We start from the raw sequence: 18112 nt of genomic DNA, 5'->3' as shown, positions 1-18112 counted from the left end.
TTAGCTGCTTTATTTTGTTTGCTTTTCTATTACTGCTGTTCTGGTCCATGTAGCATTTCTTTTTCACTCCAGACTTTTGGCAGCATGCCGTAGCGATTCGAGCTAAAACCCAAACTACTTAAACCAGGAGTCTCCAACGTGGTGCCCCCTGAGGACAGTTGAGGAGCCCATGGACCTGTTCCGAAAACAACTCAGTAGTGCTGGGTCATTGTGATTTTCTAGTCAAATTATTTTTCTAGTGGTGGACTGATTCAATTTAACCCTACGTTTTATTTCTCTAAATTTCTCTTCTTTCTCGCTCTCTTTCTCTCTTGTGTTCTTTCCTTTATTTTCTTTCTCTCTCTCTCTCTCTTATTCTCTCCTTTTCCCCTGACTTTCTTTTTCTCTTCTTAATCAAATTATTTCTTTCCTTCATTTTTTTCTCTCCCTTCTTCCCTCTCCCTTTCTTCTTTTCTTCTTTCTCTCACTTTTTTTTCTTTCGTTCTTTAGATTTAGTCATTTTACCCCTATTTCCTACTTCTCTGTCGTTTTCTCGTTCCTTCTTTCTCGCCCTCTTTCTTGCTCATTTTCTTTCCCTCTTATTTCTTTAGTTCTTTCGATTTCTTTCTTTTTTCTCTTTCTTTTTTGCTTCCTTCCCTCCTCCTATTCTTTGTTTTTCTCTCTCTCCCTCTTTCTTTCTCCCACTTCTTCTTTTTCCCTTTATTTGTCTTTCTCCCTTTCTTTCTCTCTCTTCTGTTTGCCCTTTTCTCTCTCTTTCTCATTCTTTCTTTCACTTTCCTTTCGGATATTTTCATATATGACTTCACTGATCTAAGTTTATGTTAAATTAATAGTACTCAAATAGAGCCAAAAACATAACCGATGATTTAAAGGGACAGTGTGTATATTCTGACCACTAGAATTCTCGTATTGTGTCCTGCAAACGCAAAGCAACTGGCGCAATATTATTTTTTCTTTCTCTCTCCCTTTCTAATGATCTTTTTCTTTATCTCTATTTATTTTTCTCTAACTCTTTTTTCACTCTTTTATTCTCTGTCTGTCTCTATGTCTCCTTTTCTTTCTTTCTCTTGTTTTTCTCTTATCTCTCATTTCCTCTCTCCAATATTTTCTTTCTTTTTCTTTTCTTACATTTATTTATATTAACATGTTTCCCTCTTTTATCTATATCACTCTTTTTTTCCTATGTTTCTTTTTCATCCTGTCTTTTTTGCTCTTTCACTCTCTCTTGTTCTCTTTTTCTTTCACTTCATCACATACTCTCTCTCTCTTTCTTTCTTATTTCATTTCTGTCTTTGTTTTGTTCACTCTCTCTTTCTCTCTTTAATCTACTAGTTTTTTTCTCCACCATGTGACTCCCAAGCTCAAATGAGTTTGACACCCCTGCTGTAGTTGATCCTCATGTTGTGTAAAACAAATTTCTCCACCTACATGTATTTCAAAATTGCACATTTATCAGTTTTTTTCAGCTTTTGATTCAAATTAATATTATTTTCCAATCAATGAAGGTTTTAGTTTAACACTAGGGGGTGCTGAATTATACACACTGACCCTTTAAACAGAACTCCCACGTGTAAATCTGAATTACCAACACTAGCTTTACCAATTATGGCCGAAATCCAGCAGGTTATACAAAGTCCCCTATACATTTTAAGCGAGTCCTACCGAAAATATTTTGGGCCCTCAGTTTAAAACTCGAATTGAGGACGTTTCCCACAAAGTGCGGTGTCCCCTCAGGTGTCCCACACCGGGCTGCGACGGATTGGGACACATCACTGGAAACTACGCCTCCCACAGGAGGTAACATGAATTGCACCAATAACCCCTGGGCCAATTTGTCAACATCCCCTCTTGCGCCCTTCAGCCTGTCCGGGTGTCCTCGTGCCAGGAAGAGCGGCATCAGGATCGTCCACAGCAAAGAAGAGAGGGACGAGCAGGAGACCACCAAGTAAGCCTTTTCATTTTCAACCCAGCAAATGTGGACAGTGTCGCATATTAAGCTTGGGTTTGGAAACACCTTTAAGTCCTTCGAAATGCCAATTGCGGGGTTCGTACGGGTGTTTGAAATCCTTCAGTTTTCATATTGTGTTTTCAAGGTCAGGAAAATGTTTAAGCTATGGGTGAAGTGCTTGAAAATCCCATTGCCATGTTTGTTGGCAACTGACTTTATAGACCACGCAATAAATTAACTTTTTTTTAAGTGCGTGAAAATGACGCTGACATGTCTGCCCTAGTGGCTTGTCATTATGGCAGTGACATGTCAAGCATCACCGCCCCCTATTGGTCGCACCCAGGAGGACAGCTCTACTTAGAAAACCGAATCTCATGGCTCGGCTCACTGAGAGGAGCCCGCTCCAAAACGGCTCCTCAGATTTTTTTTAATGATCTAACATTAATAATATCAAACATTATGCATCGAAATTATTCAGTAATTAGTCATTTCATATGTTTTGCAGGGATCCTTGAAAATCACATAAAATATAAATTAAAATATTCACATAGCTTTGTAAAGAAATTTTTAAAATACTAAAGAATTTAAGCTTTTTACACAAAAAACAGATTTAAAGTCAAAGATAAAAGGTAACTCGGTAATTATTTACTTTAATCTTACATGCATAGCCGTCTTTGTCACACGCGAATCTTGGACAAAACTGTGATCTTGGTGGTTCAGTCCAGTATATAAGGGGCTCAGTCCCAACAGCAGTTTACAGTCAAGGTGTGACACCAACAGACCCCGTTTGGCTGTACGTCTCTAAGAAATCCTTTAAGTGGTAGCTCATTTAACAATGTATGCCCACTTTTGAGACACTTTGTGATGAAAACCCACAGAACAATCTTTAAACACCCCAAAACATAAGCAAAGCAATTTGATTGGGTGAGCAATAGTAATGGGTGGAGCTTTATAAACAGTGCAGCCATTCTCCCCCTCGGTTAGTGCCATCTGCTCCAAAGTTAAGTATGTGGGTAAACTCGTTTGCAGTATTTTGTGACATTACAAAAGAACTTAACTTGCACCTTGTTTTAAAACCATTATTTAGGACAAATATGGCAGTCAAAATGAGTCTCAACACTCTTAAGTATGGTAGGAGGAAGACTCATTTTAATTCAGGGTTCCCCAATGTGGTGCCCACAGACATCAAGAAGCTCCCTTAGGACAGTTGTGGTACTTCCAGACTTGTTCTGAGAAGTTATCCAGTGCTTTTATTGTATTTTTCTAGAAAACATACTTTTAGGGTTGACTAGGTGTCTTTAACTCTACTTCAAATAATGAACCTTCTAATAACATGGCAACAATATAAAATTATAAAGTATGATTTTAGAAATGTATATAAAACTGGGTGCCCTTTGCACTAATAAGTTGTGAAAAGTAGCTTTGAGCCTGAAAATGGTTGGAGACCCCTGATCCAAACAATGCTTTCCATAAACAAGACAAGGCCACATTGACTGCAAAATAAGTTTATTGCAAGAACACTGAACTTATGCAGGAACTCTCACACATTTTTGGGCACCTTGGCAACCGCGTTCCCTTGGGCGTCCGGGTTCCTGCAGACATGCACAAAACGTCATCCCTCTCTGACCAGATAATATCGACGGTACTTCGTCAGCTTTTTTTCAAAGTAATAACTTTTGTAAAGAAATAACTGCCTATTACTTTTTGTTCATATCTCGCGACTCTCACCACGCTGCTTTACCATAATAGGCCGCCTACACACACTCATTCGCAGGATAAAGGAAGTCGATGTAGGAAATGGGCTTCCTTGATAACTCTTCGTGATTTAGGGCTATACAAATAAAAATGACTTGACTTGACTTGGACTGATCTGATCAAAGCTGGTGATTTATTATCCCAAAACTATTCCCAGAGGCTTGATACTTACTGATGAGCAGCGCCAAAACTGTATCATAGTATTTTTTAAATAAAAAGACAATGCTTTTGCAAACGTATTTATATGTAATTGCATTGAATGAGTTAATAGGAGAAAGAGGTGAAAACTACACTGGTGGCAAATCATAATAAGCAACTTCCTGGCTTTTTTGCCACGTCCTGTTCTGATCCACATGCTCATTCATCTCAGGTGTCCTGTTCCTGGTTGTGACGGCCAAGGTCACGTAACTGGAAAGTACGCTTCCCACCGCAGCGCCTCGGGCTGCCCCCTGGCGGTCAAACGGCAGAAAGACGGCTACGTGAACGGCGCCCAGTTAGCCTGGAAATCCGTCAAAACGGACGGCATGACGTGCCCGACGCCGGGCTGCGACGGCTCGGGACACGTCAGCGGAAGCTTCCTGACCCACCGGAGGTGAGCAAACCCCCGCCGGGGCGTTTAGGTCTTGTCACCGTGGCAACCCGGAAACGTTCATTTGAGTTTTGTACCCCAGTCTCTCTGGTTGCCCCCGGGCCACCTCGGCCATGAGGAGGGCCAGATGGAGCGGAGTGGAGATGCTGACGATCAAGCAGAGGGCCAGCAGAGGTGAGTCTTTTAGTGAAAAATGCGACGCTTAACCAGAAATTAGGGTTCATACGGGTGCTTGGAAATCCTTGAAAAAGCTTGAATTTTAATGTTGTGTTTTCAAAGTCAGGAACATGCTTGAAATTTAGGTGAAATGCTTGAAAATGCCATTGCCATGTTTCTTGGAAGTGTATAGTCACTCTATAGACCATGCAATAAATTAAGAAAAACTTTAAAAAGGTGCGTTTGTCATTATGGCATTGTCATGTGAAGCGTCACCGCCCCCTACTAGTCACACCCAAGAGGACAGCTCTATTTAGAAATCCGGCCTTTGAGCTCGGCTCACTGAGAAAAGCCGACCATTGTGGCCCCCAAGTGTCTCCTCAGATTTCTTTTTTAATGATATATTATCAATAATAAAGGTATTTAGTAATTAGTACTTTCATATTTTCGCAGGGGTCCCTAAAAACACATGAAATATATAAAATATTCACAGATCTACAAATGTAAATGGTCTGCATTTATATAGCGCTTTTCAAGTTAATGAAGACCTCCCGAAGCGCTTCACAATGTGCTTCACACTTACCCATTCACACACACTCGCACATCGATAACAGCGTCAGCCATGCAAGGCGACAAGCTGCTTATCGGGGGCATTAGGATTTAGTGTCTAACCTAAGGACAATTCGACATATAACACGGAGGAGCCGGGAATCGATCCCAACGGAACGTTTTACCTCCTGAGCTACTGCCACCCCCAGCCAAGCTGCGTCACCATTGTTAGGGCAGAATTCATGTCAATTTATAGCAGCTCATTGGCACAAAAAGATCCTTGGATCATAGATAGGAAGAGCTCAAAATAGCACAACGTTTGTATTAACAGCAAGATAGTGACTTTATTTTTAGTCATCAAAGTCACCAATAAAAACACGCTGGATTCCTTCATTTAAAGGTGCTAGATAAATTGGCCGTGAAAGTGCTCGAATTTGGCCATGAAAAGGTGAATGAACCCTGAAAAAAAGAACAGACTGGTCTATTTTCTTCTTTTCAGGCATTGAAAACGACGAGGAAATCAAACAGCTGGATGAAGAAATCAAAGATATCAACGAGTCTAACAATCAAGTGGAGTCGGATATGATCAGGCTGAGGACGCAAGTGAGACTAAATTAAAACTACTGTTGGGCAGAAAAAAACAAATAAGCACCGTAGTTGCGCATTAATCGTAATGTATCACTGATCACCATTGAATACAATTGCATTACTTTAATGCAAAGGGAATCAAATCTTGATCACAGTGTGGAGTGGTTTGAACAATTTTTATTGACACTTTTAACAGCAATTAAACATATTTATATCATATTCTAACAATATGAGGGTTGAACAATTTTTATCGACACCTTTGACAGCAATTAAATACATTTACAATTTCACTATATCATAATCTAACAGTATGAGGTTTGAACAATTTTTATCGACACTTTTTAAAGCAATTAAACATATTTACAGTGTGGAGGGGGGGGTTGTAAGGTTTATTGTTCTATATTCTTTATCAATTATCCATTATCGGTCAAATCATAATACGCTACAAAGCCAAGGGACCGAGACACTTGCTCTCAGCCAAGAGGCTGAGTCAAGGTCCTAGCCACAGTGATCAGTGCGGATGCATCGTTTCCGGAGGTACTACTGGGCCGATGCAAATCCACTTCATGGATGTCTAGAGCCGCGGTTGTAACTTCATAGATAGTATACAAATTCAGAGGGGGGTTTTGGGGTTTTTAAGGGTTATTGATCTATCTTCGTTATTCATTATCCATTATCCGTTATCGGTCAGTTCATTATACGCTACAAAGCCTAGGAGCCGGGACACTTACTCTCAGCCAATAGGCTAAGCTAAGGTCCTAGCCCTAAAGCCTTGTTGCGATCATTGCGAATGCACCGTTCCCGGAGGTACTGCAATACCGGGCCGATGCGTGGAGTGGACAGAGCAAGCTCTTATTCCATCTCCGGAATGCAAAAATCAAAAGGCCAAAAGGCCAAGCTAAGGACCTAGCATCACTGAAACCTAAGCCCCAGAAGGGGGGGGGTTTAGGGGTTTTAAGGGTTATTTAGCTTGTTCATAAATCATTATCCATTATCCGTTATCGGTCAGTTCATAATACGCTACAAAGCCTAGGAGCCGGGACACTTACTCTCAGCCAAAAGGCCAAGCTAAGGTCCTAGCCCTAAAGCCTTGCTGCGATCATTGCGAATGCACCGTTCCCGGAAGTACTGCAATACCGGGCCGATGCGTGGAGTGGACAGAGCAAGCTATCCGTTACAGTACTCAAGCACAATTCACATCCAATATACAGCTAGGGATGCAGACAACACATGAAAAGGCATTAGCTCTAATTTCATCATTACACTATTTTAAGTCACGGTGCCACACTGATGATGTTATCATTGGACGGCCTTGAGAATATAGTCAGATATTAAACTGGTCTGTGGTACACGACCACTGAAATACAATATTGTATCATTAACTTGCAAAGTGTTTACAAAGTGCACGAGATTCTGAAATTAATGAAGAGGAAGGCATTGTGGGAAGTAATTTGGTCACCCTGAATAATATAAATGCATGAAAACATTTGACACGAGACTCTATGAAACAACAAAAGTGAAACAACAGTTGCCCTTCTCGAACATATCTGGTACTGTGACTAAAAATAGTGTGATAGGAAACATAATGCCTTTGTATGCATCTTCAGTATTCCCAGGGGTCTAGTGGATGGGAATCCTATATATATATATATATATATATATATATATATATATATATATATATATATATATATATATATATAAATCAAGAAAAGGATAAAAACCATTACATTTTGAAAACAATAGTTGAACTTAGTTTTAATTCTATATTTTTACATAACCATTTAAGTATTGATGGCACATAAAAGGTTTGTCGAAACAATCGCCAATTAGCAAATAATGAACAATAGTGGCCTTGCTGTTTACAGTTTTGAAGAGAAACTACTAAATTCCAAAATGATATCGTATGCAATAATGGCCTCAGCACAGCTTACTTTACATACTACATACTAGGTATGTAGGGAGTTTAGGCAATTATCACATGCCAATAGTTAGATGGAATTTAGAAGGTTAACAATTCCAATATAGAAAAGTCAATAAATATATGAATAACATACCTTGATTGCAGATAGATACTTTATTCATCCCCGTAGAGAAATTCATATTTCCAGCAGTATCCTTATGTTTATTAACGACAGATTAACAGGATGGCCTCTGGGTGCTGTGTTTGTAGTTTAGCAACAGCGGAGTGGACGACGTCACACGCTAGGCCAAAAGTTTGACTTCCCTGCAGCAGATGGAAATCTTTGTGCCCTGGATTGCACCACCTCGTGTCCACGTAGATAGCGAGTCCGCCTCCCCTCCGCTCCCCGCAGGCTTTTGTGTCTCTGTCTGCTCTAACAGTGCTGAAGGCGGGTATCAAATCCTGATCAGAGTGTAGCTCCACGTTAGCGTCCGGGATGCTGGACGTGAAACACAGCAAACTGCACTCCCTGTACGCTTTGATGATGTTTTTCAGCAAAACAGCCAGTTTGTCGGTCTTATTTGGTAGAGATCTTAGATTTCATTAACACAAATCTTTAACGTCTCTCGCCGTCTTTGGCATGGAGTTGTAACGTGGTTTGGCACCCTTGTGCTAGATCACCACCATGGAGGGCAGCCTGAAATCGATGGAGGAGGAGAACAAAGCGATGGAGCAGCAGAACGACTCGCTGCTGCACGAGTTGGCCAACCTCAGCCAGTCGCTCATCAACAGCCTGGCTAACATCCAGCTGCCCCACATGGTAACCGCTGCAACCGCTCTTTGTGCCTCCGTAGCTTCTTTGTCCAGTGCTACACAAAGTAGGTATTTGTACGTAGATCCCTCGCTTTCCGCCATCGCCGCAAAGAGTGAAAATCCACAAAGTAGCGTTGCAACCTCAAGAAAAACAGGGTTAAACGTACCATGAGATTACTTTGTTATCAAAGAATATAAGACTGTAACAAACTAACAACTAGATAGATAGGGATAGATAGAGAGCTAGAGATATATAGACAGATAGATTGATAAATAGATAGCTATAGAGATAGATATAGATAGATATATAGATTATAGAGATATGATAGATAGATAGATAGATAGATACTTTATTCATCCCCTAAGGGAAATTCACATTTCCAGCAGCATCCCTGAGCTGAGAACAATACAATAATAAAGCCAAAAGAATACAATATACAAATACCCAGTGTGACGTGCAAATGCCCACTTTAGCATGTTATATAGAGTAACTAAATAGTGCTACACAGAACACATAATATATGGATTATATAGATGTGTGTGTATATATTTATATACAGTGCATCCGGAAAGTATTCACAGCGCTTCACTTTTTCCACATTTTGTTATGTTACAGCCTCATTCCAAATTGTATTAATTTAATCTCATCTCAAAATTCTACACAAAATACTCCATTATGACAATGTGAAAAAGTTTTTTTTTTAACTTTTTTTGAATTTATTAAAAATAGAAAACTAAGAAATCACATTTACATAAGTATTCACAGCCTTTGTTTAATACTTTGTTGATCCACCTTTGGCAGCAAATACAGCCTCAAGTCTTTTTGAATATGATCTCACAAGTTTAGCACACCTATCTTTAGGCAGTTTTGCCCATTCTTTGCAATAAGTCTCAAGCTCAATCACGTTGGATGGGAGACGTTTGTGCACAGCCATTTTCAGATCTCTCCAGAGATGTTCGATCGGATTCAAGTCTGGACTCTGGCTGGGCCACTCAGGGACATTCACGGAGTGGTTCTGAAGCCAATCTTTTGAGATCTTGGCTGTGTGCTTTGGGTCGTTGTCCTGCTGAAAAATGAACCTTTGCTCAGCCTGAAGTCAAGAGCGCTCTGGAGCAGGTTTTCATCCAGGATATCTCTATATATTGCTGCATTCATTTTTCATTCTATCCTGACTAGTCTGCCAGTACCTGCTGCTGAAAAACATCCCCACAGCATGATGCTGCCACCACCATGCTTCACTGTAGGGATGGTATTGGCCTGGTGATGAGCAGTGCCTGGTTTCCTCCAAACATGGCGCCTGGCATTCACACCAAAGAGTTCAATCTTTGTCTCATCAGACCAGAGAATTTTGTTTCTTATGGCCTGAGAGTCATTCAGGTGCTTTTTGGCAAATTCCAGACGGGCTTCCATGTTCCTTTTACTAAAGAGAGGCTTTCGTCTGGCCACTCTACCATACAGGCCTGATTGGTGGATTGCTGCAGAGATGGTTGTCCTTAAGGAAGGCTCTCCTCTCTCCACAGAGGAACGCTGGAGCTCTGACAGAGTGACCATTGGGTTCTAGGTCACCTCCCTGACTAAGGCCCTTCTTCCCCGATCGCTCAGTTTAGAAGGCCGGCCAGCTCTAGGAAGAGTCCTGGTGGTTCCAAATGTCTTCCATTTACGAATAATGGAGGCCACTGTGCTCATTGGGACCTTCAAAGCAGCAGAAATTTTTCTGTATCCTTCCCCAGATTTGTGCCTCAAGACAATCCTGTCTTACAGGTCTACAGACAGTTCTTTTGACTTCATGCTTGGTGTTTGTGCTCTGACATGCACACTCAACTGTGGGACCTTATATAGACAGGTGTGTGCCTTTCCAAATCATGTCCAATCAACTGAATTTACTGCAGGTGGACTCCAATTAAGCTGTAGAAAGAGCTCAAGGATGATCAGTGGAAAAAAGATGCACCTGAGCTCAATTTTGAGCTTCATAGCTAAGGCTGTGAATACTTATGTAAATGTGATTTCTTAGTTTTCTATTTTTAATAAATTCAAAAAAAGTAAAAAAAAACGTTTTCACATTGTCATAATGAAGTATTTTGTGTAGAATTTTGAGATAAGAGATCAATTTGGAATGAGGCTGTAACATAACAAAATGTGGAAAAAGTGAAGCGCTGTGAATACTTTCCCGATGCACTGTATATATTTATATATATATATATATATATATATATATATATATATAAAATAGATAGATATATACCGGTATATATAATAGATAGATATATACCGGTATATATAATAGATAGATATATACCGGTATATATAATAGATATATATCGATTATAGATATATATATATATATATATATATATATATATATATGTATATATATATATATATATATATATATGTATATAGATTATAGATATATATATATATTTATATATATATATATATATATAGAGAGAGAGAGAGAGAGATTATAGATATATAGATATAGATAGATATAGATATAGAAAGATATAGATTATAGAGAGATATAGATTATAGATAGATATATAGATGGATAGAGATATATAGATATAGAAAGATATAGATTATAGAGATATATAGATTATAGATGGATAGATATAGAGAGATATAGATGGATAGATACTTTATTCATCCCCGTAGGGAAATTCACACTTCCAGCAGTATCCTTGTGTTGAAAATAAAACAATAATAAAGTAAAGGGATTATAATACATAAATACCCAATGTAACGTGTTGATCTAGAGTATTTAAAGTGCCACATAAAATACACATCGTAATAAAAATAGAGTATAATGCAATGTGGGGGTGTGGATTAATGTGGGCTTTTACTCCCCCGGGTGGAGGTAGAGAGCCTCATGGCATGAGGAAGAAATGATCTATAGATCTACAAATAATAAAACACAAAACATAATTGCAGTTGAATGAGTAGTTTTATTGTTATTATCCAAAATTAAAAGGTAATTAGAGGGCTTCTTTTTCAAGGGTAAGAAAGCGGATGATCAATGATTACAACCAAGAGATAAAGCATCATCAGTTATGTCTGCATATAAGGCGCACCTTCATATAAGGCGCAACGATTTGGGATTGCGCCTTATACTCCGCAAAATACAGTCGTTTGTTTTCCCGGCATGCCTTCGGTAACGGCGCCCTTCTCTTTGGCCGCCAGGAGCCGATGAACGAGCAGAATTTCGACTCGTACGTCAACACCCTGACGGACATGTACAGCCACCAGGACCAGAACCCGGAGAACAAGGCACTGCTGGAGAACATCCGACAGGCCGTGCAGGGCATCCAAGTGTAGCCCTGCCCACAAGGACGCAAGCGAACAAACCAGTCAACAGGATTTTATGGTTTTGAGTCGTATTGATTTTGTGCTACAGTCACATTCACGCCCCGTTTATTTTCTCGTCTCGCTTTTGATTTGGTATCCGCATCCGATTTTTGTACCTTTCATACGACCTGATATAATGTGACGTGAAGCTGCTGAAGGATTTCTCTTTTTGTGGATTTCTTGGCGGACGTGAAGAGCAATCAAAGTGAGAGAGTTCCAACTAGTGTAGGAGACAATCGGACACCGATTGATTTCATCGATTAACCGATCGGTTCATGAGCCACGCAGACGAGCTGGTGAGACGGCAATATTGGCACGATTTATTCAGATGCAATCTATATTTAAAGACAAAAATGAACAACGTTTGGGTATATGCAATTTCCTATGGATTCAACTAGCATTATTCACTGTTTTTACTAGTTTTGTATCCACCTTTACTACACACTGGAATGCGTTTCTTTGCTTTTTTGGTTTTGTGGGTAGATGGCGGGTGGGATGGCTCCAGTTGTTTGTTGGAGGCTGGCTGGGCTTACAGGGTCTTACACGCACGCACACACACACACAAAACATGCATGAACACACAAAAACCCACACACCTAAATCAGTGACATGCAGTGAGGTTCGTGCCAATTTCCAAAAAACTAACCTTAGTAGCGATACATGGTCCCCTCTATCACTTTGTCATGTGTGCAAGGGATGGGAGAGCTTAAGATATCGAGACTCTACATAAAAATATCAAATCGAACTTCTGAATTTTAGTCACTTTTGTTTTGAGAATGTTTTTGTCACACCCCTGCGTATGTTAATACATATTTAGCCTATTTGTTCGTGTATCAGGGTTTGTGCACCTTTTTCATTGCCAAATTCAAGCACTTTAAGGACTTTTAAAGCCTAATTTCCAATTTTTACAGAACCTTTAAATAATAAAACCAGTGCCAATTAAAAGTACAGGGACCTAAACCGTAATCCCAAACCCTAGCCCGATACGTAACCCTGTTTCAAACCATAACCCGAGCTCTAAAACTAATTTAGAACCCTACATTCAGTTTAGAACCCTAACATGGAGCTCAAACCCTAGTTCCTAAGCCAAAGTCTACACCTAACTCTATTTCAGAACTCTAAATTCAGTTTAATACCCTAATAAGGAGCCTAAACCTTAGTTTCTGACTCTAGCCTCAATCCTGTTTTGAAAACATACTATAAGTTCATCAGCAATTCTATTGTTTGTGCACCAAATCTGAATCTTTGGTCTCATTATCGCCCTCTGGCATGAGGCAAGAGAATTGCGTGTGTCACTCTTTAACAGTGAAAGCTAGCACATATTGCAGCATAGACATATGTCATGGCTGGATGTACGTCACTTCCGCGTATACCGCCGCATACCCAGAACATGGGGCGGCCGTACGACATACTGCAATATGCGCTAGCTCTTTTGCTGATTTTGACCTAAATGCGGGAGAACAACATTGTGGGAAGTAATTCATTCATCCTAAAATACATTCATGAAAGCAGACGCTCAGCACAGTAAAACATTACATGCTAATGTACTTTTCATAATATGTAAACACTCAAAATCAAAATATTATGACGTTAACGAAAAAGAACTTTAACACGTAAAATATCCTTTTTATTCATAAATTAGACGGTTTGTACGGGCACTTGAAATCCTTGAAATTTAATGGTATGTTTAAGTGTTGAAAGTTGCTTGAATTTTAGGTAAAGTGCTTGTAAATGCTTGAAATTCTTACATATTTCTTGGGTTGGGTGTTGGGCTAGGAGCTAAGGTATTGGCTTCAAATAAGAGTTTTAAACGAATTTTATGGTTCCCGGTTTAGAAACTAAAGTTAAAGCTCCTAATAAAGGAGATATATAATACCCTAATAAGGGTATTAAACTGAATTCAGGGTTCTGAAATAGGATTGGGGTTAGGTTTAAGAACTAGGGTTGGAGCTCATTGTTGGGATTCTAAACTGAATGTAGGGTTCCAGTTTGAAACAAGGTTAGGGTTTTAAACCGATATTAGGTTCCTAATATGAGGTTCGATCTAGAGTTAGAGTTTGAAACTAAGGTGTGGGCTCTCGTTCTTTTGGTTGGTGCTAGATTCCTTCTTTTAATATTACCGAAAGAAAAAATGGGTCCTTAAAAAGTTGTACGAATCCTGATTTAAAATTTTCGTGAATATAGGTGAGGCAGTGCCTCAGCTGCCACCCCTTAACTGCGCGTCACTGACCTAAATGTCCATTAGCACTCGTCATCCACTTTTTCCATGCATGCACTTTATTGGGCCTCGCCAAGCAAAAAAAATAAATAAATAAAAGAATTGAGTGTTGACTGCTGCGTCAAAAAAGCAGAATTTTGATTGTTTTGGAGCTAATAACACAATTTTGCTATGTAGGAATGATTCACTTTCCACTGAAAACAGCGGTGCTTTGAGATGCAAGTTTAAAATGTAAGAATTATGAACACTCTTCCGGTTCTGATGTCACATTGAGATTGTAATATATTTAAATTCAAAGAAATGGCACCTCTATGCTCTATCATTCTACACAGGGGAAAAAGAATGTATGATTTGTTTTGCAGCCCAAATTCAGCCAGGCCGCTTGTATCTCAAGGCGTCACTGTATTTCAGACGAATCCCTAGCAAACCGAGAGGGAAAATGTACCTTTTTATAACAATCAGCACCTCATTTTCAATCTCCTTTTTGATTGTATTTTGCATATTGCCTCATTTCAGAGAATGTTGTTGTCATTATTTTAACATGTAAAGGACGAATTTTTGCTCTTCAGTGTTAGAAAAAAAAATGGAAAGAAACTATAAACTTTCCAGCGATTGAGAAGATATTTGAGTGCTATTTTAACATTCAGATTCAGGTCCGTGCACTCGTATGCTTTTCTGTTCTCGCCAGTTATTGTATTTGCTTTTTCTTCATCTCGTGCCACAAATAACAGGTAAACTAACTAGTTCCAAGAGTAGGCATGCACTAGTAACCTCCTAGACCGGTGGTCAGCAACAAGCGGCTCCAGAGCCATATGCGGCTCTTTGGAACTCCCTAGCGCATTTTCAAAAATGTTTGATCACAGAAAGTTAGATGGTAGGAGGACAAACATGCAAACCATATAGTTTTCCAATGAATATCGTTATACTATGTGTATGTGTATATACACATTTAATGTGTATATATAATATAATATATACACATACAATGTGCGTTGCCTTCCTTATAAAGCTCCAAACGTATGCGGTGTTTCCCGGTCTCTGGCTGGTTGCCAGGGTTTAATTGGTCTCGCCAGAGTATCATAAACTTTTATTTAAAAAAATATGTACATGCAAAGTTAATTTAATTAACTAAGACTTCTCATTATATAAAAGATCGCTAACACCGTGGTGTGCTCGCTTGCACTCTTGTTTTGTCCTCTCATTCGCATTTTGTTATCTAAATTGTTAATATGCAGTAGAGGTAAGATCTTAAATCCGATCAAAAATTTGGGTCAAAATCAAACTCTCCTTCTACTAAGTCCTAACATATTAAATAAGAAAATTTGGGTTTCCTTTGGGCTCAGTCCCTCGAATCAAGGTAATTTGTTTGGGCTCGGGCTAATTCGGGCTTTATTCCATGGCTAAGTCGGGTTGGACTAGATTTTTTTTTAGGCCCCGTCTTACCTCTTATAAACTCACAGGTGCCAGACTATTAGATTTATATATACATATGTGAGAAAGAAAGAGAAAACAATAGAGACAGAGGGAGAAAGAAATAAAGAGGTTAGGGCCAAAGAGAGAAGAGACAGAGGGAGAAAAAGAAAGGAAAAGAGTGAGAAAGATAGAGAGGAAGAATTAGTTTGAGAGGGAAATAGAAATGCAGTTCCAGTTGTTTTGTGAGTGGCGCCTGTCTTTAGCTGCATCCAATGCACATATTTCAGACAAAAAGCTTTTTTCTCTTGGGCCTCTCAGCGGATTCTCGCGGGTTGAATTTAAACCCTTGGCAGGCCTGATCTGGCCTGCGGGCCGCATGTCTGTCACCTGTGGGTTAAAGCAACAAAAAAAAAATGAAGCGCCGTGGTCTATTTACGATTCAATAGTTAACAAGGGCAGACATTCATCATAAAACTAGCTTCTTGATTTTTTTTTATGCCCCTTGACTCCCTTAGATCGTTCAGACAGCGGGTTTCAAAATATTATATGGGAAACACTGTTATGTTTTTTGGGGGGGAGGTCCAATATGGCTCTTTCAACATTTTGTGTTATCAACCCCTATCCTTAATAGTAGGGGTAGCACCCACTCACTAGTAACATTATTATCCATGTTTTGAGGACATACAGGTGCATGAACAACCGGATGGATGTTAAACCGGAATAAAAGCTCAAATAGCTTCTCAAACTCGTCGCTGTCAGATAATCAGCAGTGAAGAGGACAAAAAAAGACTTGAGCAAAAAGCGGACTTTTTTGGGCTCACGCTCCTTGTTTGGACTTCTTCAAGAAGATGAAAGCACAATTCAAAGACAGAAGCTAGACTTGATCCTTATCATATGTACAAACGGAACATACCACGAAGAATTGCATATTATGAATATTTGTCAAACGCCGATTTTAATTGTATTCTTGGGGTTCCGGAAATCATTTTTTTTATGCATTGCTTCTTCTTTGTTGTCGATATGTTGAATTTTCATGCACATGGCATGAGGGCATCGAGCTCATGAGTTGCTACTTGCTAACTTTAATTCACTGTTTTTTGTTTTTTAAATGACGTGTTTGAGATCTATTGCTATTCTGAATAAATCTTGTGTTGCAACTCAGATTCACACATTTTCTTGGGTTAAAGTGGAAGTAACACATATTTACTTCAAAAGGATGTCCAATTTGGTTTTAAAGAGACAATGTGGTTTTTTTTGAGGTTGACGAATTATTCGGCGGGCTGATTATCTGCACCGATGCTTTGAAAATGAGGGGGAACAGTAACGTCATATTTTTCATTCGACAAGCCGATTATTAAGTCTCATGCAGCCAATACTCTCTCTCTTTGCTCCTACTCGTCCTCTCCCCCTCCTCCTCTATCCTGCAACCCACCCCCATCTTCTGATTGGATAAGTGACCGGGGACGGAGACACTGAAGCAGGAGAGAGCAGCAGCTCAGCTCACTTGTCCCGAAATGCCTCTGGCCGTGATAGAAAAGTGTGTTGGCAACTAAGAGATAGCGTAAAAAATGTAGTTACATTGTTTTAGAGAGATACGTTTGGGTGGAGACTGATAAATAAGCTCTTATCATAACATTAGTTAGTCAATCAAGCGTGTCTGTGATTGAGAGAAAAAAAACTCACTAATACTAAAGTGGAAGTGATGAGCTCTTATCATAACATTAGTTTGTCAATATGGCTATAATACAGGAGTGCCCCCAGTTTTCTATTTGCATTGAAATTCCATAGCACTTTCTACTTTATGTTATATTAAGTCATGTTGGTGGGATTTTATTCTATTTATTTGAGATATTGGAAAAATTTTGGGAAGCTTCTTAGGTTTTTATGTACCTTTATAGGAGTTGCTGTGAAGCATAATTTTATTTCCTGCGCTTTCTGGTTTAAGTGAATGATTAGTCATGTTAGTTGTATTGAAATGTAAATGTATTACTGTAAAATGTTTCAGAATGCTCTTTAAGGTTTATTTGAATTTATAACAAATTTTACATGTCTCTTTTTGAATTGTTAAAATTTCTAGTGCCAATTTTTAAACTTTTACAGCAAAGAAATATCGGCTCAAGATATCCCCCTAATACTAATAATCAGGGGCAGCACGGCGGCGCAGTGGTTAGCGCGTGTGCGGTACAGATCTAAGGTCTTGGGAACCTCCTGTGTGGGTTCAAACCCAGCTACCGGACTTCCTGTGCGGAGTTTGTATGTTCTCCCCGTGCTTGCGTGGGTTTCCTCCGGGCACTCCGGTTTCCTCCCACATTCCAAAGACATGCATTTCAGGTGGATTGGCCGGTCCAAATTGTCCCTTGGTGTGAATGAGCGAGCGAGTTGTCTGTCCCTGTGTGCCCTGCGATTGGCTGGCAACCACTTCAGGGTGTCCACTGCCCACTGCCCGATGATTGCTGGGATGGGCTCCAGTACCCCCTTACTGAGGATAAGCGGTGCAGCTAATGAGATGAGATGAGATGAGACTAGTAATCAGTATAGGCCATGAAAAAGCTATATTGGTCAGTCCTAAGAATGAGATTTTTTCGCTGAATGAGCTGTCATTATTAATTAATCGCGTGCCGGTGTTTCTGTGGCTGGGACAGAACCTGGATTTCTCCTCTTCTGCGAGTCGCTGTGCAGACACACACGGAGCAGAAGAGGAAGGGCGCTACCGTAAAGCCTCTAAACAACACGGCGCGCAACTGAAAATGTCTAAATTTCAGGTAAAAATGCGCATGTTTTGAAAATAAATCATTATTATTTTGCTCCGTCCTCGCGTGCCACTGGTTAAACCT

General features: G+C 39.6%; 1 protein-coding gene and 1 pseudogene across 3 annotated transcripts in view; one reads left to right on the top strand and one right to left on the bottom strand.

Annotated features, from left to right (window-relative positions):
- The window catches only part of myt1la (myelin transcription factor 1-like, a), a 62806-nt gene extending 46367 nt beyond the window's left edge, over positions 1-16439 (top strand). For all 3 annotated transcript variants that reach the window (XM_088324678.1, XM_088324679.1, XM_088324677.1), the window contains 7 exons: positions 1735-1797; positions 1862-1945; positions 4074-4295; positions 4375-4466; positions 5497-5600; positions 8165-8308; positions 11483-16439. In XM_088324678.1, coding sequence (XP_088180804.1) covers positions 1735-1797; positions 1862-1945; positions 4074-4295; positions 4375-4466; positions 5497-5600; positions 8165-8308; positions 11483-11617 — 844 coding nt within the window. In that variant the 3' untranslated portion in view covers positions 11618-16439. The remainder of the gene's footprint in view (positions 1-1734; positions 1798-1861; positions 1946-4073; positions 4296-4374; positions 4467-5496; positions 5601-8164; positions 8309-11482) is intronic.
- Positions 6371-6660, bottom strand: LOC148346561 (U2 spliceosomal RNA; annotated as a pseudogene).
- Positions 16440-18112: the final 1673 nt, after the last annotated feature.

This window comes from Urocampus carinirostris, chromosome 20, assembly GCF_059441175.1.
Source record: "Urocampus carinirostris isolate Australia breed hairy pipefish chromosome 20, RoL_Ucar_1.0, whole genome shotgun sequence".
Taxonomy (NCBI): domain Eukaryota; kingdom Metazoa; phylum Chordata; class Actinopteri; order Syngnathiformes; family Syngnathidae; genus Urocampus; species Urocampus carinirostris.
The sequence above is the reverse complement of the archived record's forward strand: the minus strand, read 5'-3'. Positions and strand labels throughout refer to the sequence as shown.